We start from the raw sequence: 26,042 nt of genomic DNA on the forward strand, positions 1-26,042 counted from the left end.
TATTTGCACTGTTTTGTTAACAATTTATACTCCCAAGGGTTTAAAAATTTTCAACACTGCTGGGCTAGCCAATTTCCCTACAAAATTTGTGAGTAGCCCCAGCACATTCCGCAACAACTGAGGTTTCTCACAGATTTTGACTTTCCATTGCAGCATACAGGAACTGACCTGTCCTAATGAACAATCACTATTTGGGCTGTACTGACTCACACCAGTTCTATCCTGGTCCCAGTACACAGCACCAGTGAATAATGAACGTTCGCTGACCTGTAACACAAGCCTATTTATTGACGAATATATATTTGGGGCGCCCCTGAGGCTTCAGTCGCCACAGAGGTACTGCACCTTCTCCTAAAGTGTAGTGCCCCACCATCCAGGTAAGGTGGGAACTCCTGACCACGCTCCACACCTGCATTCCACACACAGGATAGTTCAGTGGGGCCACCTAACAGCTTCAAGCTGGGGGTTAGCAGAGCACCCCTCGTGGAACCCTGCTTCGTAACACGAGATGTGTGGGGGGCGGCTGGAGTGCGATGATACAAAAGAGGGAAAGTGTAGGATTTCAGGCCAGTCTGGGGTGAGACCCAGAAGAGGTCAGTCTGACAGGAGCTAAGCAGACGAGGGTCTGAGAGAGAGAGAGAGCAGGCTAACGGCAGGTCAGCCTGAGAGGAGCTCAAGGCGGAGGAAGGCAGTCAGTCAGGAGAGGCTGAGGATTGGTCTTAGTGGAACGAGCTTCTCAGGAAAGGAAGAGAAGGAGAAAGAGACGTAGACTGAAGACTACAGATTCCATAAGAGAGCTAGAACAGATCGGAACGAAGGAGAATAGAAGGACGGTGGGAAGAAGGTTGAGAAAGAGAGAGAACCCTTCCAGTCCAGAAAGCGCAAAGGCCGGGGCCCGGTCCCCGAGGTTGATTGGATCTTTATATCTGGCAACAGACACCGGAGGAGTAGTGAGCCGCTAACGCCTTGCTCCCACAATAGACTTGGGACTCAACAGCGAAACGGATAGAGAGCCGGGACTCTGGAGCTAGAGTTCCCTGAAGCAGGCTACAGCTGTCTGTCATACAAGTAGAGACTAGGAACACCTAGAGAGAGGGAGGCATTCCAGGGTAACTAAGTACTGGAGTGCTTCGCCTCTAAAGGCGCATCCGAGGAGTCGTTCAGTAAGGTACATGTTGGCGGAGTGTGGAAGGGAGAATCCTATCCTGCCTGGAGGTTGGCTGGATCCCTGACCTGGAGAACACAGAATGGAGGCAGGCATTGGTGTGAACTGCAAACAGTGAGTAAATCTTTGGAACCGCACACCCTGGTGTCCTCCAGTTATTCCCGCACAGCTACACCTGGGTAACAACATCCATACCATTCTGCGCCTCTCCTCATCCATTGCACCTATACTGCCCCGGGACTACAGCTCCACCTGTGGGGAGCTATACCATCTTTGCTGCACCACACCATCAGTCCCGGTGGATCTGCATGCAGCGTTGGCTCAACATCATACTTGCCAAATACCACGGGTGGCATCACGAACTATTCTAATAAACTCTAACACCTTTAACATCACCGCCATTGATATTGGGGCCCAGGGCCATGGACCGGGTCACCGCTGCTGTGACACACCATCCCCCTTGCACCGGCCCGGTACCGAGTACCCCACAGCTCTGGGTGAAGCGTGGGGCGACCCATATTCATATAGCTGCCATTCTACTTGAAGCTAGAAGAAAGTTAATCCCTGACTTACCGGTCATATAGAAATCTTTAATTGACAACTGAGGAGCAACCAATGGGTCAGAGAGGAGCTGCTGGTTCGCAAGCTGAAATCCAAATAAAAAACTATTACTTGAGATCTGGGTTTTCCAGTTGTCTTTCTGGCCGGCGTGCCGCTCTGAGTACCTGCGAGAGCTCTGCTGCCTGTTTGAAATAATTTGCTTCTTCCACATCATCGTATCGCACCAGGTTTGGAGACACTTCACGTAGTCTGTTCCTTACAGCATCAAGGTTGTCATATGGGAGTGTCACGCCTGCCAACTGTAAGACAGGAAATATGTCAGAAAAATGTAAGAAAATTAGTGATAAGAGATTCTTCAGTGTTTCATAACTCCTTGCTAGACCATTCATCCAAAATATTTATTAACCTCTTTGGAACTGGCCATTTTTCAGTTTTTTTTTTTGTTTTTTTACTTTCTTTCCCATAGGCATGGGCACAGTGCATGATTTTCCTACACTTGTCTCACACATAAGCTACACAGATAAAACAAGTATATTGGACAGGCATTTCTTACAGCAACCTTGCCCATTTTGCCTCCAGGGATGCCTGTCATTTCATCACAGTACCTCGGACAGGGCCCGGATGATTTTCCAGTCTTCTCTTGCCATTCCAGGTGGACTGACTGCAACCAATGTTTTCTGCGCTCTGCCTTCTGTATTGACATAAGTAGCAGACTTTTCTGTATAAGCAGCTCCGGGTAGTATGACATCTGCCATAGGAGCCCCTACATCTCCATGATGACCTGGGTAATTGGAGTAGAATATAACATTAACCGTTATATAAAACAGGGTATATGTAAGAATGGAATAATATTCTTATTTGAAAAGATCACAACTGACATAACCCCTTAGTGACAAAGTGTAGTGCTAAGATGTTGATGGCCATCAGCCAAAGACATAATGATAGGCAATCTAGATTGTGAGCCCCAATGGGGATATTGCAGATAATGTTTGTAAAGCGCTGTGGAATTGCTCTATATAAATTAGTAAAATAAATAATCAGCAATCCACATTGGTAGCCTGTCCTTAAGGAACCTTTAAGATATTAGACATTAACAGTTCAGCTTATATTAGCCTTGTATTTTCTGGAATTTTCCCAACACCTGGACCACATAGCTGCTTTATCAATCTTTAATGTGAAAGCATATGTTTATAGTATCATGTTTATAGTATCATCCAACTACTGCATAGTGTTTCATTATCAATGTTTCATGAGAATTGTCGGGTTTATAGTATAGTAGAACATATACTGAAGAGTTGGCCACTCCGCCAGAGGGATAAATATATCGGACAAATAGAACTGGGTAGGGTTTGTGTAATACTTGGTTACGCAAGCATTTCTTTCTAAACAAGATATAAGTTGAGAAGACTGCAGCTAAGACAAAAGCTGTTAACCCCTTAATGTCCACTGACGTGCACAGTCATGGCAGGAGGTAACTTCCAGCACCACGACGGACTGTGCACGTGACAGTTCAGTGCCGACAGCTGTCTATGACAGCTGACAGGCACGGCAAGGGGTGCAGGGACCCTTGCAGTTGGTCCCTGCACCCCAAGCGCTGTGATTGGTCAGTCAATCTGACTGACCAAACACAGCAGCAATAGGGCAAGAGAGGCTAAAATGTCAGCATCTCTTGTCCGATGATCAGTGCAGGAGCTCTGCGCTGGAGTGGCTGGGCGTCCAGCACTGACAGCGGGGAGCGGCTCCCCCGCCGACCCCCACTGTTAACCCAATCACTGCTGCGATCAAGCGCGATCGCAGCGTTCAGAGGGTAGGAGGTTCCCTCTGCCTCAGGTTGGTGTACCCGCGGGGCCCGACTTGTGCCATGATGACCCGGAGGTGTCACGACAACCTCCGGGTCATTCACCTACAGAAAGCTGCAGAGACCATGGTGTCTGCACCTTTCAGCAAAGACATAATACATTACAATGCTGAAGCATTGTAATGTATTATACCTAAAGTGAAAGTCCCATAAAGGGACAAGGTAAAATATGTAAAAAAAAAAAAAAAATAAATTAAAAAATCCTCTAAAAATTCCCCTAAAAATAAAATTTTTATGTAAAATAAAAAATACAAGTTTCGTATCGCCGCATCCGTAAAAATCCCGTCTGTAAAAGCGTCACCATAGTTAACCCCTTCAGTGAACGCCGTAAAAAAAAAAAAAAAAAAAGTAGCAAATTATACTTTTTCCAAGCGGTATCATCATACCGCTTGGAAACAGGGTAATAACACGCGATCAAAAAGACATATATGAATAAACATGGTACCGCTGAAAACGTCATCTTGTCCCGCAAAAAATGAGCCGCCATACAGCTCCATCAGCGAAAAATTAAAAAAGTTATAGCTCGCAGAATAAAGTGATGCAAAAATAATTATTTTTTCTATAAAAGTTTTTGTGTAAAATACACCAAAACATTAAAAAAACAATCTAAAGGAGGTATCGCTATAATCGTACCGACCCGAGGAATAAAGTCACCATATCACTAATACCGCACGAGGAACGGCGTAAAAAATAAAGCCAATTCTTCACCTTTTGTGGATTTGTACATTCTGCCTCCCAAGGATCGCAGTAAGGCGATCACAGTGGTTTACCCCCACATATGGGGTATCAGCGTACTCAAGACAAATTGCACAACAACTTTTGGGGTCTAACTTCTCCTGTTACCCTTGTGAAAATAAAAATTTAGGGGCAAAAAGATCATTTTTGTTGAAAAAAAATATGATTTTTTTATTTTCATGGCTCTACGTTATAAACTTCTGTGAAGCACTTGGGGATTCAAAGTGTTCACCACACATCTAGATAAGCTCCTTGGGGGGTCTAATTTCCAAAATGGTGTCACTTGTGGGGGGGTTTCCACAGTTTAGGCACCAAGGGCTCTCCAAACGCAACATGACGCCCGCAGACTATTCCATCAAAGTCCGCATTCCAAAACGGCACTCCTTATCATTTGAGCTCTGCCATGCACCCATACAGTGGTTTACTTCCACATATGGGGTATCTGTGTACTCAGGACAAATTGCATAACTTTTGGCATCCCTTTTACCCTTGGGAATATAAAAATTGGGGATGTTGATCATTTTTGTGGAAAAATTATGATTTTTTAATTTTACGCCTCTATGTTATAAACTTCTGTGAAGCCCTTGAGGGTTCAGAGTTCTCACCACACATCTAGATAAGTTCTTTGGGGGGGTCTAGTTTCCGAAATGGGGTCACTTATGTGGGGTTTCCACTGTTTAGGCACATCAGGGGATCTCCAAATGCGACATGGCATCTGATCTCAATTCCAGCCAAAATAAGTCAAATGGCGCTGCTTCCCTTCTGAGCTCTGTCATGTGCCCAAATAGTGGTTTACCCCCACACATGGGGTATCCGCGCACTCGGGACAAATTTCACAATAAATTTGGGGTCCTGTTACCCTTGAGAAAATAAAAATTGGGGGTGAAAAGATCATTTTTGTGGAAAAAATATGATTTTTTAATTTTACAGCTCTACGTTATAATCTTCTGTGAAGCTCTTGGGGGTTTAAAGTGCTCACCACACGTTTAGATAAGTTCCTTGGGGGGGGGTCTACTTTCCAAAATGGGGTCACTTATGTGGAGTTTCCACTGTTTAGGTACATCAGGGGCTCTCCAAATGCAACATGGTGTCCGCTCTCAATTACAGCCAATTTGACATTCAAAATCTCAAATGATGCTTCTTCCCTTCCGAGCCCTGCCGTGCGCCTAAAGATTGGTCTTCCTCCACACATGGGGTATCGGTGTACTCAGGAGAAATTGCACAACAAATATTGTGGTTTATTCTCTCCCGAAACCCTTGACAAAATAAAAAAAAATTGTGTCCAAAGATAAATTTGGGGGGAAAAAAAGTTAAATGTTCATTTTTCCTTCCACATTGCTTCAATTATTGTGAAGCACCTAAAGGGTTAATAAACTTCTTGAATGTGGTTTTGAACACCTTGAGAGTTGCAGTTTTTAGAATGGTGTCACTTTTGGGTACTTTCTGTCATATTGATCCCTCCAAGTTACTTCAAATGTGATGTGGTCCCTAAAAAAAATGGTGTTGTAAATTTTGTTGTAAAAATGAGAAATCGCTGGTCAATTTTTAACCCTTATAACTTCCTAACAAAAAGAAATTTTGGTTCCAAAATTGTGCTGATGTAAAGTAGACATGTGGGAAATGTTATTTAACTATTTTTTGTGAGATATCTGATTTAAGGGCATAAAAATTAAAAGTTTGAAAACTGCAAAATTTTAAAAATTTTCGCCATATTTCCATTTTTTTCAATAAATAAACGCAAATCACATCAAAGAAATTTTACCACTATCATGAAGTACAATATGTCACGAAAAAACAAATCTCAGAATCAGCGGGATCCGTTGAAGCATTCCAGAGTTATAAGCACATAAAGTGACAGTGGTCTGAGTTCAAAATTAAGGCCTGGTCTTTAACCCCTTCACTACAGGAGCTTTTTTCGCTTTCGTTATTCGCTCCCATTCTTTCCAGAGCCATAACTTTTTTATTTTTCCGTCTATATGACCATGTGAGGGCTTATTTTTTGCGGGACAAGTTGTATTTTTAAACGGCACCATTGTTTTAACCATGTTGTGTACTCGAAAACGGGAAAAAAATTCCAAGTGTGGTGAAATTGCAAAAAAAAGTGCAATCCAAACACTTGTTTTTTGCTTGGCTTTTTTGCTAGGTTCACTAGATGCAAAATCTATCCTGACATTATGATTCTCCACGTCATTATGAGTTCATAGACACCAAACATGTCTATGTCCTCTTTTATCTATGTGGTGAAAAAAAATTCCTAAGTTTGCAAAAAAAAAAAAAAAAAAATATTGGGCAATTTTACGAGACCCGTATCGTCTCCATTTTTCGTGATCTGGGGTCGGGTGAGGGCTTATTTTTTGCGTGCCGGGCTGACGTTTTTAATGATACCACTTATGTGCAAATACGTTCTTTTGATCGCCCGTTATTGCATTTTAATGCAATGTCGCGACGACCAAAAAAACGTAATTCTGGCATTTTGAATTTTTTTTCTCGCTACGCCGTTTAGCGATCGGGTTAATGCTTTTTTTTTCTTGATAGAAAGGGCGATTCTGAACGCGGCGATACCTAATATGTGTACAGTCATGGCCAAAAGTTTAGAGAATGACACAAATATTAATTTTTACAAAGTCTACTCTGCTTCATTTTTTCTAATGGCAATTTGCATATACTCCAGAATGTTATAAAGAGTGATCAGCTTAACAGCAATTACTTGCAAAGTCAATATTTGCCTAGAAAATGAACTTTATCCCCCAAAACACATTTCAACATCATTGCAGCCCTGCCTTAAAAGGACCAGCTAACATCGTTTCAGTGATTGCTCCATTAACACAGGTGTGGGTGTTGATGAGGACAGGGCTGGAGATCAATCTGGCATGATTAAGTAAGAATGACACCACTGGACACTTTAAAAGGAGGCTGGTGCTTGGCATCATTGTTTCTCTTCTGTTAACCATGGTTATCTCTAAAGAAACACGTGCATTCATCATTGCACTGCACAAAAATGGCCTAACAGGGAAGAGTATCGCAGCTAGAAAGATTGCACCTCAGTCAACAATCTATCGCATCATCAAGAACTTGAAGGAGAGAGGTTCCCTTGTTGCCAAAAAGGCTCCAGGGCGCCCAAGAAAGACCAGCAAGCGCCAGGACCGTCTCTTAAAAGTGTTTCAGCTGCGGGATCGGGCTACCAGCAGTGCAGAGCTTGCTCAGGAACGGCAGCAGGCAGGTGTGAGTGCATCTGCACGCACTGTGAGGCGGAGACTCTTGGAGCAAGGCCTGGTCTCAAGGAGGGCAGCAAAGAAGCCACTTCTCTCCAGGAAAAACATCATGGACAGACTGATATTCTGCAAGAGGTACAGGGAGTGGACTGCTGAGGACTGGGGTAAAGTCTTTTTCTCTGCTGAATCCCTGTTTCGATTGTTTGGGACATCTGGAAAACGGCTTATTCGGAGAAGACCAGGTGAGCGCTACCACCAGTCTTGTCTCATGCCAACTGTCAAGCATCCTGAAACCATTCATGTGTGGGGTGGCTTCTCAGCCAAGGGAATGGGCTCTCTCTCAGTCTTGCCTAAAAACACAGCCATGAATAAAGAATGGTACCAGAATGTCCTCCAAGAGCAACTTCTCCCAACCGTCCAAGAGCAGTTTGGCGATCAACAATGCCTTTTTCAACATGATGGAGCACCTTGCCATAAAGCAAAGGTGGTAACTAAATGGCTCAGGGAACAAAACATAGAGATTTTGGGACCATGGCCTGGAAACTCCCCAGATCTTAATCCCATTGAGAACTTGTGGTCAATCATCAAGAGACGGGTGGACAAACAAAAACCTTCAAATTCAGACAAAATAAAAGCATTGATTTTGCAAGAATGGACTGCTATCAGTCAGGATTTGATCCAGAAGTTGATTGAGAGCATGCCAGGGAGAATTGCTGAGGTCCTGAAGAAGAAGGGTCAACACTGCAAATATTGACTTGCTGCATTAACTCATTCTAAATGTCAATATAACCTTTTGTTACTCATAATATGATTGCAATTATATTTCTGTATGTGATAAAAAACATCTGACAAACACACATAAAAACCAGAGGGCAGCAGATCATGTGAAAATATAATATTTGTGTCATTCTCTAAACTTTTGGCCATGACTGTATGTGGGATTTTTTTTTTTACTGTTTTATTTTGATTGGGGCGAAAGGGGGGTGATTTGAACTTAGTTTTTTTTTTATTTTTAAACATTTTTTTTTTCTTTTTACTTTTGGCATGCTTCAATAGCCTCCATAGGAGGCTAGAAGCATGCACAACCCGATCGGCTCTGCAACATATGAGCGATGCGCAGATCACCCATATGTAGCAGATTTACTGCTGTGCTTTCAGCGCCGACCACCGGGCGGCGCTCAAAGCCCTCTGCCTGGAACAACCATAGAGGTCTCTGAGACCTGTGGTTGTCCAGGCAACGTGACGCCGATCCCCGATCACGTGACGGGGTCGGAAATGAGCTCACTTGTCAGCTGTTCATAACAGCTGACATGTCGCGGCTTTGAGGTGGGCTCACCGCCGGAGCCCACCTCAAAGCGGGCGACCTTACCGATGACGTACTATTACTTCATCGGTAAGGAAGGGGATAACCTACAAAATGGCTTGGTCGTTAAGGGGTTAACCAGTGGACTAAAATGGGGACGCCTGTGGTGCCACAGTGTGGATCCCAGGAATTTCTCGGTCTTCGCTGTTCTGCTTCCCATAGCTGATGTTCCCGGATAGATGATGTGCTACTCCTGGTGAAGTTTTTCCTGTGTAGTGTGCAATGTAAGTATTTTACCTTTATGATTTATATTATGCAAAAGTGTAAGCAATATCAAACTATTTTCTGTAATCATTTAATTATTATAATAGAATTAAGCACCTTCTTTAAAGGGAATCTGTCACCCCTTTTTTCGAATATGAGCTGCCGGCACCGCCAGCAGGGGCTTATCTACAGCATTCTGTAATGCTGTAGATAAGCCCCCTGATGTAACCTGAAAGATAAGAAAAAAGTTAGATTATACTCACCCCGGCGTCCGGTCCGATGGGTGTCGCCGGCCGGCGCCTCCTATCTTCATACGATGCCATCCTCTTCTTTCCTTCCTGTTGTGGCTCCTGCGCAGGCGCACTGCTCTGCCCTGTTGAGAGCAGAGTCCTGCAGTGTGGAGGACAGAACCGGACGCCCGGGTGAGTATAATCTAACTCTTTTTTTCTTATTTTTCAGGTTACATCGGGGGCTTATGTACAGCATTACAGAATGCTGTAGATAAGCCCCTGATGGCAATGCCGGCAGCTCATATTAGAAAAAAGGGGTGACAGATTCCCTTTAAAGCCGTATCCGACCCCTTTGAATACTTGGCAAAACAGAGACAATTTGGTACTTAATGACCAAGTCAAATTTTACAATTCAAACCACTGTCACTTTATGGGGTTTAAAGCTCTGGAACGCTTTAACGTATCCCATTGCTTCCGATATCGTTTTTTCATGACGCCCTGTACTTCAAGTTAGTGGTAACATTTCTTTGATATAACTTGCGTTTTTATGAAAAAATTGAAATTTGTCAAAAATTTTGAAAATTTTGCAATTTTCAAACTTTTAATTTTTGTGCCCTTAAATCAGAGAGTGGTGTCACAACATTTCCCACATGTCTACTTTACATCAGCACAATTTTGGAAACAATTTTTTTGTTAGGACGTCCTAAGGGTTAAAAGTTTACCACAAATTCTCATTTTTCCAACAAAATTTACAAAACCATTTTCTTAGGGACCACCTCACATTTGGAGTGAGTTTGGGGGGTCAATATAACAGAAAATACCCAAAAGTGACACCATTTTAAAAACTGCACCCCTCAAGGTGCACAAAACTACATTCAAGAAGTTTATTAACCCTTCAGGTGCTTCATAAGAACTAAAGCAATGTGGAAGGAAAAAAACAACATTTTACTTATTTCACAAAAAATTTACTTTGGAACCATTTTTTTTGTTTATTTTCACAAGGGTATCAGGAGAAAATGCATCACAAAATTTGTTGTGCTATTTCTCCTCAGAATGCCAATACCAAGTATGTGGGGGAAACCCACTGTTTGGGTGCATGGCACGGCGCACCATTTGACTTTGTGAACGAAACATTGGCTGGAATCAATGGTGGCGCCATTCCGCGTTTGGAAACACCCTGATTTACCTAAACAGTGGAACTCCCCCAATTCTAACTCCAACCCTAACCGAAATACGACCCCAACCCTAACCCACTTTAGCCCAAATTACTTTAGCCCTAATGGAAATACAAAAATTTATTTTTTAAATTATTTTTCCCTAAGGGGTGATAAATGCGCCCGCCATTTTCTCCCGGAAGACGACGCCGGCGGCCCGGGGGATTGCAGGGATATCAGAGGTACCGGGGGGAATCGAGGAACCCTATTTCTTTCTCGCTTCATTGGGGGACACAGGTTACCGTGGGTGTATGCTGCTGTCGCTAGGAGGCTGACACTATGCAAATAAGAAAAAGTTAGCTCCTCCCCAGCAGTATACACCTACCGACAGGCACAAATTACCTCCGTTTTTGCTTAGTGTCTGTAGGAGGCGGACCTGGATCTAACACCAGATTCTCAGTGCTTTTCTTTCACAGGTTTCTGTGTCAATTTATTAATCATTTTCCCTTTGTTTTTCAGATACAGCTCGTCGGGTAACAGGGTGCAGGTTTCTCACCCTGTTTTCCCACATTTATGCGACCGAGAGGGCAGTGTGACCCACATCGCCCACTCTCGGACCCCCTGGCAGGACTTTGTCCCCTGCCCCCCCTTTGGGGTGTTTCAGGGTGACTCTTGGTGGCAAGTCCTTGCTTTATCCCCTCCTCACTCCTCTCCTCGGAGAGGGCTGAGAGAAAGACGGTGGCCTCCCCCTTCTTGTATGGGGGTTGAGGCAGTCTTCTGCATCATCCAGAGACGGTGCAGGAAGGAGGATCTTCATTTCCAGGCCCCTCTCTCTCTACCAAGGGCCCCTGATGCGATCCTCATCTCTGAAGAGGAGCCGGACACGCCACAGGTACCCCCCCCTCCTCCCAACAGCGCTTCCTGCAGAGACCTTTCCAGCTATCTCCCGTTTACCGGTTATAGGTCCTGCAGCTCCATAGGATTCATTTTCGATTTTTGCGCCCTTTTTTCTCTATGCGCGTGGCCCTCCGCCATTTTCAAGCCTTCTTCTGCCTTTGGCTGTCCTCCCCCCCCCCCCCCCCCGGCATGGAACCTCCCCCCCGGAATGTAGCCTATCGGCCTGCTCCTCTCACCTGCAGACACACCCCCCCGCTTGGCGGATTTAGTCTCGCAGACTCTCTCATCGCCGCTTTCACGTGGGGCTGGCGTTGGCATTAGGCTCATTTTCATGTTAGGCACACCCCTCCGGCATGTCAGTCTATCGGAACGCGGCTTGCTTTTTGATTTGTCAGCCGCGCCCGCCTCCCTGCACGCTCTGGCCGGACATCCAAGCTGTTCTACACGTTGGCCCCACCCACTGCACCAGCTCGTCGCTTGGCCACAGGGAATCAGGGCCCACCTTGAAAAGAACCTCCGAAGCGCCTGCAGTCACCTCACTGCATGTTTTTTCCGGGGGAAACAGTAACTGCGCTCCGGGGGACACAGTACCCGCGCTCTGCAGCTGCATATCGCTAGAAGCTGGTAGGCTCTGCCCTGTCCCTACTCCCTGGCCACCTATCTTCTAGATAGCTGCTCCTCTGCAATAAAAGCTCTCCTCTGCAGTGTCGCCCTCATAGCACCCCACTGCAAGCTGCGCACGGGCTCTACCTATGACCAACTCCACTGGGGCCACTGGTCATAAACCCACAGTGGTTCATTACACCTGCGCACACTATAAGAGAAAGTGGGCCTCAAGCCAGCCGTCTTCGCCCGGGATGAGAGCACACCCTCCTCCAGTGTGGGCTGTTGCCATGTCTTAGTCGGTCTCAGACCTGACTAGAAAATTCACAGTCCCTGATACAGGTCATGGAATGTCTGCCGCCAGCAGTGCTCCGAACACCTCCCATGGTGATTCGCAGGCACCCAACCACGACCTCCACAGGGACAGATCAGGAAAAGATCTAGGAAGCGGACTCTGTCTAGCTTCTCATCCAGTTCACTGGGCCCCTCTGCGGCATCCAGAACGCCCCTCTCTACCCGTTCCCCCTCCTCGGAGGCGGACTTCGGGCTGGATGTAGCTTCTCAGTCAGAGTCTGACTCGGATGTGGATCAGACTTCTGGGACGCTGGACATGGTAGATAGCCTTATTTCGCCTATTGTTCAAACCCTTGAAATAAAAGAGGAACATGCGGCTGCTCAGGACTCCATTTCATTCAAACGGGTGAAACGTCCCTCCAGCATTTTTTCCCAATCACAAAGAGTTTGAGGCTACCACCTCTAGACATTGGGAACATCCTGGCAAATGCTTCCCGGGAAGAAAACGTCTGGACATTCTATACCCTTTTACCTCAGACTTTGTCAGCATATGGTCCGATTCCACTAAGGTGGATCCGCCTTTTTCATGCTTAGCCTCTCAAACAGTTCTGTCCAGTCCTGATGCGGCATCTCTCATGGACGCTACGGACAGACAGATTGAGGCTTTAACCAAATTGGCCTTAGAGGTGTCATGCGCTTCTCTGTGACCTAATTTCGCCTCCACTTGACTGGTGAAAGCCATATCGGCCTGGGCCAAGATATTTTGCCGGGGCATCGAAGCGGCGGCTCCTACAGAGGAGCTACAGAGGTCCTTCCAGCAGGACCGTTCTTCTGCACAAGGGGAAAGGAAACCTTCCTTCAAACTACTCCTCACTGGAGGCCTAGGACCCGTCTCTCTAAGTCCTCCAGATCCCGCTGTCACAGATTCTCCTCTAATGACAGGATTACCTGCACGTTCCTGTTTGTGTACAGCATCGGAAGTTCCTTCGGTTTCCGATACAGGAGCACCATTACCAGTTAACGGCACTCCAGTTCGGTCTGGCGTCTGCTACCAGGGTCTTCACGAAGGTCATGGCAGCGGTCATGGCCATCCTTCGTTCTAAGGAGTTTCTCATAATCCCTTATCTCGACGATCTCCTGTCAAGGACCCGTCTCACTGAGACTGCGATCAGAGCCTCCAGATCACTCTGGACACGCTGGTCCATCTCGGTCGGATAATCAACAGAGAGAAGACCGACCCTGACCCCAACTCAGCGTCTCGTATTCATGGGCATTTGAATTCGACACCATACAAGCTCGAGTCTTCCTTCCCAAGGAGTAGTTCTCATCTCTCAGGCAGGGGATCAAAGCCCAAAAGCGCCCGGTCCCTCTTCCCATCCAGTTCTGCATGAGAGTACTGGGGAAGATGATAGTCTCCATGGAAGCTGTGCCTTATGCCCAGTTTAACACCCGCCCTCTTCAGTTGGCCCTCCAGTCTACCTGGGACAAGAGAACTGTTTCCCTGGATCGGTCAGTGCTTTTACCTCTCAATGTGAAGCAGTCCCACTCTTGGTGGACACTATCCGCCTCTGCCCTGCGCGGGAGGTCATTTCTCCCGCTTCGTTGGCAGATCATCACCAACGATGCCAGTCTTCAGGGTTAGGGAGCGGTCTTCCTCAATCTCACAGTGCAGGGTCGCTGGAACGTTCAGGAGACCCTCCTTCCCATCAACCACTTGGAGATCAGGGCAATTCTTCTTACCTTCCTCCACTGGCAGTCTCTCGTTGCAGGCAAGCCAGTCCGCATTCAGTGTGACTATGTCACAGCCGTGGCTTATATAAACCACCAAGGCGGGACTCACAACACGCAGATCAGGGTAGAGGTAGCAAAGATCCTGCGGAAAGCCATGTTCCCGCCATATCAGCCGTCCACATTCCAGGGGTGGACAACTGGGATGCCGATTTTCTGAATCGTCGGGGGTCCACGTCAGGCGAGTAGTCTCTCAACCCCACTGTCTTCGGCAAAATTTGTCGGAGGTGGGGCATTCCGTATGCCCACCGAATGACTTCTCAAACGAACCAAAAGGTTCCCCGGTACGTTACCAGGTCGCAGGATCCGATGGCCGTCGGGTGCGACGCACTTGTGATCCCGTGGTCCCAGTTTCAGATGCCTTTTCTGTTCCCGCCTCTTCCCTTGATCACAAGAGTCGTTTAAAAAAAAAAAAAAAAAAAAAAAAAGATGGAGGCAGAGGGGGTCCCCATTTCTGTTAGCAGCTCCAAACCCGCCACAGAGGGCCTGGTATGCGGAGCTACTGAACATGCTCTCGGACGTCCCCTAGAGGCTTCCAGACCGTCCAGATCTTCTATAGCAAGGGCCCCTCTTCCACATGAGTTCTTGGTCCCTGAATTTAATGGCATGGCTGTTGAGGCCGCGGTCCTGAAGGACGTAGGTTTTTCTCACAAGGTCATACTGACCATGATTAAAGCAAGTAAACTGGCGTCTTCACGCATCTATCACAGATGTTGGAAAACCATCTTCTGGTGGTGTGAGGACAACAGTTGTTTTCCCATCCCCACCGTTCTTGATCTTCTACAAACGAGTCTCGATTCGAGCCTTTCCCTCAGTTCCTTAAAAGGTCAGGTTTCCGCTCTGGCTATTCTCTTCCAAAGGGACCTGGCTTCACTTCCCCAAGTGAAGACCTTTCTTCAGAGTGTCGCTCACATAGTGCCTCCTTACCATTCTCTGGTTGATCCATGGGATCTCAATCTTGTCCTGGGCGCCCTCCAGCGTGCGCCCTTTGAACCAATTCAGGATATTTCCTTTTCCCTCCTATCTTTCTGGTCGCCATCACCTCTATCAGGTGGGTCTCTGAGTTTCTCCTTTTCTGCTTTTGCACCAGGATAAGGTGGTTCTCAGACCAATATTTTCTTCCTGCCAAAGGTAGTTTCTACCTTTCACATCAACGAGGACATCGTCCTCCCTTCTCTGTGTCCCTCTCCAGTTCATACCTTGAAGACATCCCTCCACAAGTTGGACTGGGTCAGGGCTATTCGTGTCTACCTTGCTAGGACTGCTTCTTTCCGTCAGTCCGATTCCCTGTTTGTCGTCTCTGAAAGTCGTCGAAAGGGGCTCCCAGCGTCTAAATCCACCATCGCTCATTGGATCCGTTCAGCGGTTCTGGAAGCATACCGCGTTCCGGACAAACAGCTTCCTCCAGGGGTGAGAGCTCACTCTACCCGGGCCGTGGGAGCTTCGGCAAGTCTGCAAAGCTGCAACCTAGTCATCTCTTCACACTTTCGTGGGTTTTTTTACAACGAAAATACTCAAGCCTCTGCTGAGGCAGGCCTAGGAAGGAAGATACTGCAGACGGCAGTTTTCCACCGGCCGACCGAAGTTCCTTTCTCTCGGCATATTTTACCCACCCGTGGGACTGCTTTGGGATGTCCCATGGTAACCTGTGTCCCCCAATGAAGCGAGAAAGAAAGAAGGACTTTTGGTACTCATCGTAAAATCTATTTCTTGGAGCCTTCATTGGGGGTCACAGCACCCTCCCTTAATGTTGTACCGTGTACGCCAATGTGCCGTTGTTTGGTTGGTACTTAGGTTGAGTTCTTATAGTTGCTTCTACTACTGCTTTAGCACCAACTGAGGTAATTTTTGCCTGTCGGTAGGTGTACACTGCAGGGGGGGGAGCTAACTTTTTCTTATTTGCATAGTGTCAGCCTCCTAGCGACAGCAGCATACACCCATGGTAACCTGTGTCTCCCAATGAAGGCTCTAAGAAAGAGATTTTACGGTAAGTACCAAAAATCCTTCTCTCTCTCCTCTGATGTGCGATCATCAGAGGAGAGAGAAATTAAATGGAAAATCTGACTTTTTTTTTTTTTTCGGTCGCCGTTATACCGTTCATAACGAAGATCGCAACACAGAGGTCTGTAAAAACCGACAGAATCATGTTCTCTGGGGTCTCAGCTACCCCCCAGTAGCCGAGACCCTAGAGAAATTAGACTCTGGGGGGCATTATGTACTTATTTCTCAACGCAGTTAAAAAGTGGCTCTGTGGCTTAAGTACCCTTAACTGTCGCCGTTAAAAGGCATATTTGGCAGTCGTTAAGTGGTTAAAGCGTACATAGTGGTTCAGAAACCTCCTCAGCCTCCAAAGCATCTAGTGGAATACAATGAATACTAGACAGGGAGGAGGGGGATGCAGCTGCAATATTTATAACTTGGCATGTGAGAATGTGTGCGGTGACACCGAGGTCTCAGTTATAAGCTGCATACACAGTATATATAGACTGGACGCAGGGAATACAGTACAAGCCTCAGTGACTTACCTTGGTAGATAATGAAGCAATCTTTTGGCAAGTCCTGACGAGTGATGCATCCAGCATCTGCACCAAGGAGGAAGAGAACTTTTGGAGGATTTTTGCGTATTGCATCCACCCCTGGTTTATAGCCCAGATCTAAGGCAGCAACTTGGCTGGCAACTCTGGTGAGAAATCGAAAGACTGAACATATTGGTCCCTCTCCCAAACAGGGGTTCAAATATCTTATGCTCACTTCAGGATGCAGTTTAATGTTCACTTTGAAAGGACTCCTGCTAAAAGTATGTGTATGATATTTGGGACATGGGCAGAATAATCCATAGTACAAATACTGTTCCTAGACAGATACTGACCAAACCACTCATATGGCCCACTGTGATAAAACATCCTCAATATGTTCATGCTGGGCCTCCAAGCTGAAAAGTAGGAATACGCATGTGTGTATATACAGGACACGTCAGCAAAACCCAGGAGTTTCCTACAGCAATACTTCTATGCTACTTAAGGGATTATCTGGTGCAATCAAGTCATTCCTACAAGAAAGGTGATAGCTTACTGATCGGTGCGAGTCCAACAGCAGATAGCGGCACTGATCGGCAAAACAGGGAAATTGCATCCCCACTAAAAAATGGAGTGGCATGACAGATGCAAACTGCAGCTCCGTTCATTCTCTATGGAGCTGCTGGCAAAGCCTAGCGCAGCTCTCAACATTCCCCTGGGGCAGACCTGGGCAAAGTGCGGCCAGCGGGCCACATCTGGTCCTCTGGCTGTCTCAGTCAGGCCCGTGGACCGAGACAGCCATGGGGCTGGAAACCAGAGGTCCGCGGGCCACACCGTGCCCGCCCGCTGGCTGTGTCCATTTGTCTCCCTAGGCGCAGTCAGCATTGGTGGAGGAGGGGCCTCCGGTCACTTCCTCCACCAATCAGCGCATGAAACAGCTGACGCAATGACATCATCTCATCGCCTCATCTGTGTACCACAGGAGAGTCAGCGCACCCGAGGCAGGGAGAAGAGAACGACGCCAGGGAACGGGATAGTTTTTTTTTTTCATGTGTACGAACATGGGGATTCTACGGAGGTGACAGACAGCACATGGGGATTCTGTAGGGGTGACAGACAGCACATGGGGATTCTATGGGGATGACAGGCAGCACATGGGGATTCTATGGGGGTGACAGGCAGCACATGGGGATTCTATGGGGGTGACAGGCAGCACATGGGGATTCTATGGGGGTGACAGGCAGCACATGGGGATTCTATGGGAGTGACAGGCAGCACATGGGGATTCTATGGGGGTGACATACAGTAAACGTGGATTCAGTGGTAAGTCTGAGTCTCCCCTGCCATTCCTGTGCTGTGGAGGTTTGGGTCACACTTGCCACTAATCCATATGCCACTGCAGCAGCAATCTAAGATGCCTGAGGGGGCAGTGTAAGGCAAATGTAGGACACAGGATTGTACCTATACATGACAAATGTATAGTTACTTTTCACTGCCAGGGTTGAGGGTCAATTTAGCATATAAATGGGTTATATCAGACGTGGGCAAAGCGGGCCGCACTTTGCCCAAGTCTGATATATATAACCCATTTATATGCTAAATTGACCCTCCACCCTGGCACTAAATAGTAACTATGCATTTGTCATGTATAGGTACAATCTTGTGTCCTACATTTGCCTTACACTGCCCCCTCAGGTATCTTAGATTGCTGCTGCAGTGGCATATGGATTAGTGGCAAGTGTGACCCAAAACTCCACAGCACAGGAATGGCAGGGAAGACTCAGACTAACCACTGCTCCATACACCACAGCTATGACCATCTTAGATGCAGATAGACCGGATCGCCATTCTCAATGAACGACATAGTGGGAGGCAAACAGAGGCACCAGGTAGAGTGAGCATACATGACAGAGGCACGAGGTAGAGTGAGCACATGTGACAGAGGCACCAGGTAGAGTGAGCATACACGATAGAGGCACCAGGTAGAGTGAGCATACACGACAGAGGCACCAGGCAGAGTGAGCATACACGACAGAGGCACCTGGTAGAGTGAGCACACGTGACAGAGGCACCAGGTAGAGTGAGCACACGTGACAGAGGCACTAGGTAGAGTGAGCACACGTGACAGAGGCACCAGGTAGAGTGAGCACATGTGACACAAGCACCAGGTAGAGTGAGCACACGTGACACAAGCACCATGTAGTGAGCATACATGACAGAGGCACCAGGCAGAGTAAGCACATGTGACACAGGCACCAGGCAGAGTGAGCACACGTGACAGAGGCACCAGGTAGTGCGAGCACACGTGACACAGGCACCAGGTAGTGCGAGCACACGTGACACAGGCACCAGGTAGTGCGAGCACACGTGACACAGGCACCAGGTAGTGCGAGCACACGTGACACAGGCACCAGGTAGTGCGAACACACGTGACACAGGCACCAGGTAGTGCGAGCACACGTGACACAGGCACCAGGTAGTGCGAGCACACGTGACACAGGCACCAGGTAGTGCGAGCACACGTGACACAGGCACCAGGTAGTGCGAGCACACGTGACACAGGCACCAGGTAGTGCGAGCACACGTGACACAGGCACCAGGTAGTGCGAGCACACGTGACACAGGCACCAGGTAGTGCGAGCACACGTGACACAGGCACCAGGTAGTGCGAGCACACGTGACACAGGCACCAGGTAGTGCGAGCACACGTGACACAGGCACCAGGTAGTGCGAGCACACGTGACACAGGCACCAGGTAGTGCGAGCACACGTGACACAGGCACCAGGTAGTGCGAGCACACGTGACACAGGCACCAGGTAGTGCGAGCACACGTGACACAGGCACCAGGTAGTGCGAGCACACGTGACACAGGCACCAGGTAGTGCGAGCACACGTGACACAGGCACCAGGTAGTGCGAGCACACGTGACACAGGCACCAGGTAGTGCGAGCACACGTGACACAGGCACCAGGAAGTGCGAGCACACGTGACACAGGCACCAGGTAGAGTGAGCATACATGACAGAGGCACCAAGCAGAGTGAGCACATGTGACACAGGCACCAGGTAGAGTGAACATACACGACAGAGGCACCAGGTAGAGTGAGCACACGTGACACAGGCACCAGGTAGAGTGAGCACACGTGACACAGGCACCAGGCAGAGTGAGCATACGTGACACAGGCACCAGGTAGAGTGAGCATACGTGACACAGGCACCAGGTAGAGTGAGCATACATGACAGAGGCACTAGGCAGAGTGAGCATACGTGACAAATATGCAGTCATCACGACACTTCTGACCTCAGCGCTAGAAAAAGACGATATTTCAGGAATAATCACAATCATATGAAGATAAGTGAAGCAAAACCGTTATGGAGAGCTACAGCTTGGCGTTTTAGTTTAAGTGTTGCTTTATCCAAACTTTACCTCTGCAGAATATTCAGCACTTTCCAGTTCTCTGAAAACCCGCTACTGCTCCTGGCATTTAGGGCAAGAGTGGATACAGCAGCATGGATTGCTGCCCCATCTTTGCGCTGCAAAGCACTGCTGCCTACCACAATCATGGGCTTTTTGGCCTGGTTAAGAACCTACAAAGATACATACAGAAGATAAATCACATTAGAGAGATGCAGTTATTCCATGTAACCAGTGAAAAAAAGTACAACACACAATACTCAGTGGAGCATCAGGAATAACATAAAAGAGTACAAACTGGCTGCTTTACACCTGGGGACTGGTGCTTTTTTTTTTTTTTTTTTTAAAAAAGGGTCATCCAGGGCCTTATTTTGGCATCAGGTGGTGAAAAGCACTTCTGATCTTGAAATGGCCACCTTCTAGGTACCAGCAGGTCTTGTACACAACGTCATCTAATTACAAATGGAAAATAGCGGGAGGTATATCAGATGCAATGGAAGCAGTGCACAAACCTCCCGATACAGAGGTGAGAAGCACAGGGAAACCTCCAGCTGCAGGAAAGCATGCTGACTCCAGTGACAGCAGCAGACATTAGGGACATTTATTATTGCACTTAAACCCTTTTGCTGCTGGCACTAAATTATGCCCAACACCTCCACTTTCTCAGACGTGTACAGCACTTGTGTCTTCCTCAAATGATGGCAGCAATATCTTCACAATAATGATGCATACTCAAGGGAAAAATGACAGCATAATTACAACATGCCAGTCACGGAAATCATGGTCTACAACATCCTATTGTCACATTGATAAATTCTCAGCAATGATAGTTTGTCCCATTTGTAGTAATGGTTATAATCTACATCCGGCATTCACTGACTATCCTGAGCCCATCCCCTTGCTGGACATACCTTATTAAACAGATGTTTTCCACTTGCAATATCCTTGATTATCTGAGGGGAGTCTCCCAAATGGTCATAAGTGTAGGTCAGATCGACAGGACTTCCTACCACAGCTACCTGGAGGTCATTGTGAAGCCAGCTTATCGGAAGACACAAATGATTAATTCATTTTAAGATTTTCAGCAAGTTGATTATAATAAAATGTCAGATGGTAGAAATGTTCATTTTCATATTAGGAGCACATCTGATGCCACTACCATGAAGTGGCCATAGCATGCCGCCTGTGCAGCGGATAGCAGTGGGGACACTCGGAGCCTGATGGGGGATAAGCTGGTAAAAAGGGACAAACCTCTTGCGAATTCTTGCATTAAATAGTGGAGCTTCATATCGTGGGTTGGTACCAATAAGCAGTAAAACGTCAGCTTCTTCCACACCAGCAATCCTTGAATTCAGGAGGTAATTTGATCGCAGGTCAGAGCTATAAATCGAGGGAAGAAACATTTAAAAAAGATCAAGGAACCGCAGCAACTTAATGCCAAGTTACACTTGTCCCACAATCACAACCTATCGCGTGTCCACGGGGCAGGAAAGGTGATAAATTGTTTATTGCCAGGGGTCTCGCCACCCATCATGAGATTGGCAGGCCTCAAGTTCTCCATGTGAATGGATCCGCAGTTCAGTATGTGCACTGCTGCTCCATTCAAAGTCTATGGGGCTGACTGGGATGTAGTCAAGGCCAAAGACCCCAAATATTCAGCAACATATCCTGCGCACAGTTGATAAAGGGGTTCTCCTACAAACACAACTTAATATGGCATGCAGCTCAAAAGTGGCTGTCTCATCCAGAGACACTGACTATATACAAAACCAGCAGCCCCCTGCTCAGGATCCCGCTCAGTGAGCCACAACAATGAGACACTCCCAGTCATGTAAATCCACATTTCCTATGAATGTCTGCCTGGCTGTTGCTTCCTTGTCCAAGTCAATTCACCAGATTGTAGCGTACAATCTCCGTTGAGAGAAACCATTTAATAGGTCGGTCTGGGCATATAATATTGATGCCAAATCTTCCAGATAGGTCATCAATGTCAGGTCAATAGGGGTCTGACACTCGGCACCCCCACTCCAGCTGTTGTCAAGCCTGGGGACAGCCAGAGGGATACATTGAATCCTACAAACACATGGGAGTAAGCCACGTATTAAAAATACAAATCTAAATCACAACACATTTCAAAGCATTAAAAAGGAGAGTATCAGACATAAGCAAGGCACACCCAGGGCCTGTAGTCACTTGAGCAATAATAGTAATCTTTACATTCATATGCAGAGAGGAGTTGCATATACACCTCAAAATGTGCAGGGTGGAAGAAATACAGTCTTACCAAGCAGAAATACCTAAATACACTAAATAATATACCACAATGAGGCAAACAGGATCATAAATTATAAAGATAAGTATCCTAGAGGCAGATGTCTGTTAAAACTAGATCACATGTAGGCTATAAAATAGCATAATAGAGAAAAATATCAGACAAATCTCATAGACCACCCTATGGAAAGAAGATTCAAAAAAAGGGAAAGCGGGAACATTCCTGGAATAAACTACATATGAATCAAGAAGACCACGATAAGATTCCCATAAGCAATATGTGGAAATAAGCATAAACCTATGTGGCAGCCAAAGGAGCACCCCTGATGCGCGTTTCATGTACAGCTTCCTCAGAGAATTTTGTGGGAGAGCCCTTAATAATTTTGGCCCATTAGTTAACTAAAGGTAAACATCGAATGGGGTCAAACAGCACATCTCTGTTCAGTGTGTAGCCGCCTCTGCCGAGAGCTGTAGGTCACCTACTTCTCCCCCAAATAGGAGTCGATATGCAATTTTCTGCAAAAGTGGCTAGACACTGAACAGAGCTGTTAAGCTCCATTCAACAATTTCCTATAGCTGGCCCCAGGCCTGCTAAGATCAGTTCCCTACTGACATCAATAACCTATCCTGAAATTTATTAACTATTTATTAACTATTTTGTGATGTATCACCGTTTTAAAAGCTCAAAAATTCAAAGTTCAAAAATTGATAATTTTTCTACATTTTTGATAAACTTCAGATTTTTTTTATAAATAAAATCACATCAACCTGAATTTCACACTAAAAAAAAGAAAAATGCGTAATGGAAACAAACAATGTCAGAATGACTGGGATAGGAAAAAGCCGTCCAAAGTTACCACCACAAAGTATTTACAGATCAGATTGGAAGATTGTAGCCTGGTCAGGAACATGTTAAAATAAAACTGAAGTAGTATTTTGTATTAGACAATTAATTGAAGTCTATTACCCAGCTCCAGAATTTGGGAAAACTTCTTCAGTACACAGAGAATCCGAATTTAGACGATTGAGCAAATCTTTGAGAGCAATTAGAGCCTCAGCATCCACCAGGCCTCCAGCAATAGCAGCTACATCTTTGCCCTGGACACACTGCAACTAAAATAGAAGATTTAGAATTGGTAACAATTGCAATACTGGTTCTGCCACAATATGTACAAGATGAATGTGCTGAACACGATATGAATGCATCACGTTGAAAGAGGTTGTCCCACCTCGTGAACTTCTTCACCAGGACCCCTTGGCAATCAACTAATAGTTGTTGGTCCATGAGCTAAAAACCCCATTGAGGCAGCAGAATGAGGGATGCCATTAGGCTAGGACTATATGGCAACTCGTGAAAACTTACATGTGGTCAAATATTACTGGCTGTCGCTGCTACATCACAGTGCAATACAAGTGAATGGGATCATATCACGACTGTGAGGGTACTGCAACTGTGACCTGCAAGTAACAAAAAAAATCTACCAGAGCTGGAACTTTTTTTTTTTTTAACTAACTTGTCAATATCGCAGCACCCTCTGGGTCACAATATGTTCCCATTGACTGCGATGTAACCACGACACCCAGCAAACTTTGGCGCGGGCAAACTTGTAAAAGGACACAGCCCTTTTTGTTGCTCTTGCCTTGCCGTATTCCAAGAGCAATGACTTCTTGTCTATCCTTTGATGCCACTGTGTGAGGACTTTTTATTTGGAATGGGGGGGTAAATAATTGTCTGAATACATCTGTAATGTTTTTATAGTTTATTGTATGATTAGAAATGGCTTCATATGACATGGGACAACCTCTTAGGAATCCATTACTCATGTTTCTTGCACTATACTTAACGCATGCATTATTTGAGAGGTCCATAATGCTTACCACTCCGGCCACCCTCGTCAGTACATCTTCCCATGTAGCTGGAACCAGATAACCTTTGTCATCCTTGATCATGGGTTGAGTAAGTCTTTGACGCTTCAACCCATCATAAGCAAATCTGTTCACAGAGAAATTATTTATGATATTATTTGCATAGAACATTACAAATATTGTTGGCTAGATGCAAAGTAGTGAATGATGGGGGGGGGGGGGGGAAGAAAACCTGGTTTTATCAGAAATCCACTCTTCATTGATATCCTCATGCATTTTAGGCAATATTCTCATCACCTCTCCACCTCTTGTGCTGACCACAATGTTACTACCCAGAGCGTCCAGGACATCAATGGACTCGGTTTTCCTGTTAACAGTGTCATACAAATAATTAAGTTCTTCTTTAGGGTTTTCCCAGAACATATATAAAACATATCAAAAAGTTATAAATGTCCAGTTGATTGTGTCCAACTGTTGGAGACAATTCCCTTTAGTACTGACTCATTAATTCGAATATAAACAAATAAAAAAACTAAAAATGGAAAGTTTGTGGTCTTGTAGCCCACTTCAGGAAACAAAAACCCTATCCATTATTAGTTATGGTTTTTGTTTCCTGAAGAAGAAGTGGGCTACACTTCAAATCGTGTACAAAAATAAAAAAATAATAATTTTACATTATCTCTGGCATTTGACGTTTCTTTATCATCTGGCAGAGCAGTTACAGGCCACAAATTTTTTCTTTTTTCTTTTTTTTGGGTGAAATCACCCATGTATCTGCAGCAGCAACACACCCTGGGATCAGGTTAACAAATCTAGAAATCCTTCCTTGATTATTACTGCCAGATAGCGCAAAAAAAAGGGTGTTCTCTTTTCTCCTCAGCTGTTAATACCCAATGTAAAAAAACAGGATTTTTGGGTTGCTTACCGTAAAATCTGTTTCTCAGAGCCTTCATTGGGGGACACAGAGACCATGGGTGTACGCTGCTGCCACTAGGAGGCTGACACTATGCACAAAAAAAAAAAGGTTAGCTCCTCCTCCACAGTGTACACCCCACCAACCGGTAGGAAATACCTCAGTTAGTGATAAAGCAGTAGGAGAAGTAACAGAATAGATTGAAAAAAACAGGACAACTCAACTGTAAATAACCAACAAACATAACAGGAGTTGTAGAACATGGGAGGGTGCTGTGTCCCCCAATGAAGGCTCCGAGAAACAGATTTTACGGTAAGCAACCCAAAAATCCTGTTTTCTCTATCGCTTCATTGGGGGACACAGAGACCATGGGACATCCCAAAGCAGTACCCGGGGAGGGAAAGCAAACTTCCATCAGGCCTGCGGACTCACCACTGCTGCCTGCAAGATCCTTCTACCTAGGCTGGCATCCGCCGAAGCGTAGGTGTGGACCTTGTAGAATTTCACAAATGTGTGAACCGATGACCAGGTTGCAGCTTTGCAAAGCTGCAGTGCGGAAGCTCTGTGGCGCACCGCCCAGGAGGCACCCACTGCCCGGGTAGAGTGAGTTCTAATTCCCGGAGGGGCCAATCGATGTGTGACCCTGTAGGCCTCCAAAATTGCTGATCTGATCCAGCGAGCAATAGTAGCTTTGGAGGCCGGCTGACCTTTCCGAGCCCCATCTGGAATGATGAAGAGTCTGTCTTCCGCAAAGAAGTCATCCTAGCTAGGTAGACCTTCATCGCCCTGACCAAGTCCAGCATGTTCAAGGAGCGCTCCCGAGGATGAGTTGGACCCGGACAAAAGGACAGGAGAACAATATCCTCATTCAGGTGGAAAGTGGACACCACCTTAGGAAGGAAAGAGGCCGGAGGCCGCAGAACTACCTTGTCCTGGTGGAGTACCAAGAAAGGAGAGCGGCAAGAGAGCCGCCAATTCCGACACACGCTGGATGGAGG

General features: G+C 46.3%; 1 protein-coding gene across 2 annotated transcripts in view; it reads right to left on the reverse strand.

Annotated features, from left to right (window-relative positions):
• The window catches only part of NDUFS1 (NADH:ubiquinone oxidoreductase core subunit S1), a 53,819-nt gene that overhangs the window by 1,481 nt on the left and 26,296 nt on the right, over positions 1–26,042 (reverse strand). For both annotated transcript variants that reach the window (XM_073541882.1, XM_073541881.1), the window contains exons 9-18: positions 24,364–24,498; positions 24,144–24,258; positions 23,233–23,378; positions 21,246–21,374; positions 20,906–21,035; positions 20,007–20,167; positions 16,590–16,744; positions 2,332–2,507; positions 1,891–2,025; positions 1,739–1,811 (exon numbers count right to left, since the gene is read on the reverse strand). In XM_073541882.1, the coding sequence (XP_073397983.1) occupies positions 1,739–1,811; positions 1,891–2,025; positions 2,332–2,507; positions 16,590–16,744; positions 20,007–20,167; positions 20,906–21,035; positions 21,246–21,374; positions 23,233–23,378; positions 24,144–24,258; positions 24,364–24,498 (1,355 nt within the window). The remainder of the gene's footprint in view (positions 1–1,738; positions 1,812–1,890; positions 2,026–2,331; positions 2,508–16,589; positions 16,745–20,006; positions 20,168–20,905; positions 21,036–21,245; positions 21,375–23,232; positions 23,379–24,143; positions 24,259–24,363; positions 24,499–26,042) is intronic.

Source organism: Dendrobates tinctorius, unplaced genomic scaffold, assembly GCF_039654945.1.
Source record: "Dendrobates tinctorius isolate UK_male_01 unplaced genomic scaffold, ASM3965494v1 ptg000125l, whole genome shotgun sequence".
Taxonomy (NCBI): domain Eukaryota; kingdom Metazoa; phylum Chordata; class Amphibia; order Anura; family Dendrobatidae; genus Dendrobates; species Dendrobates tinctorius.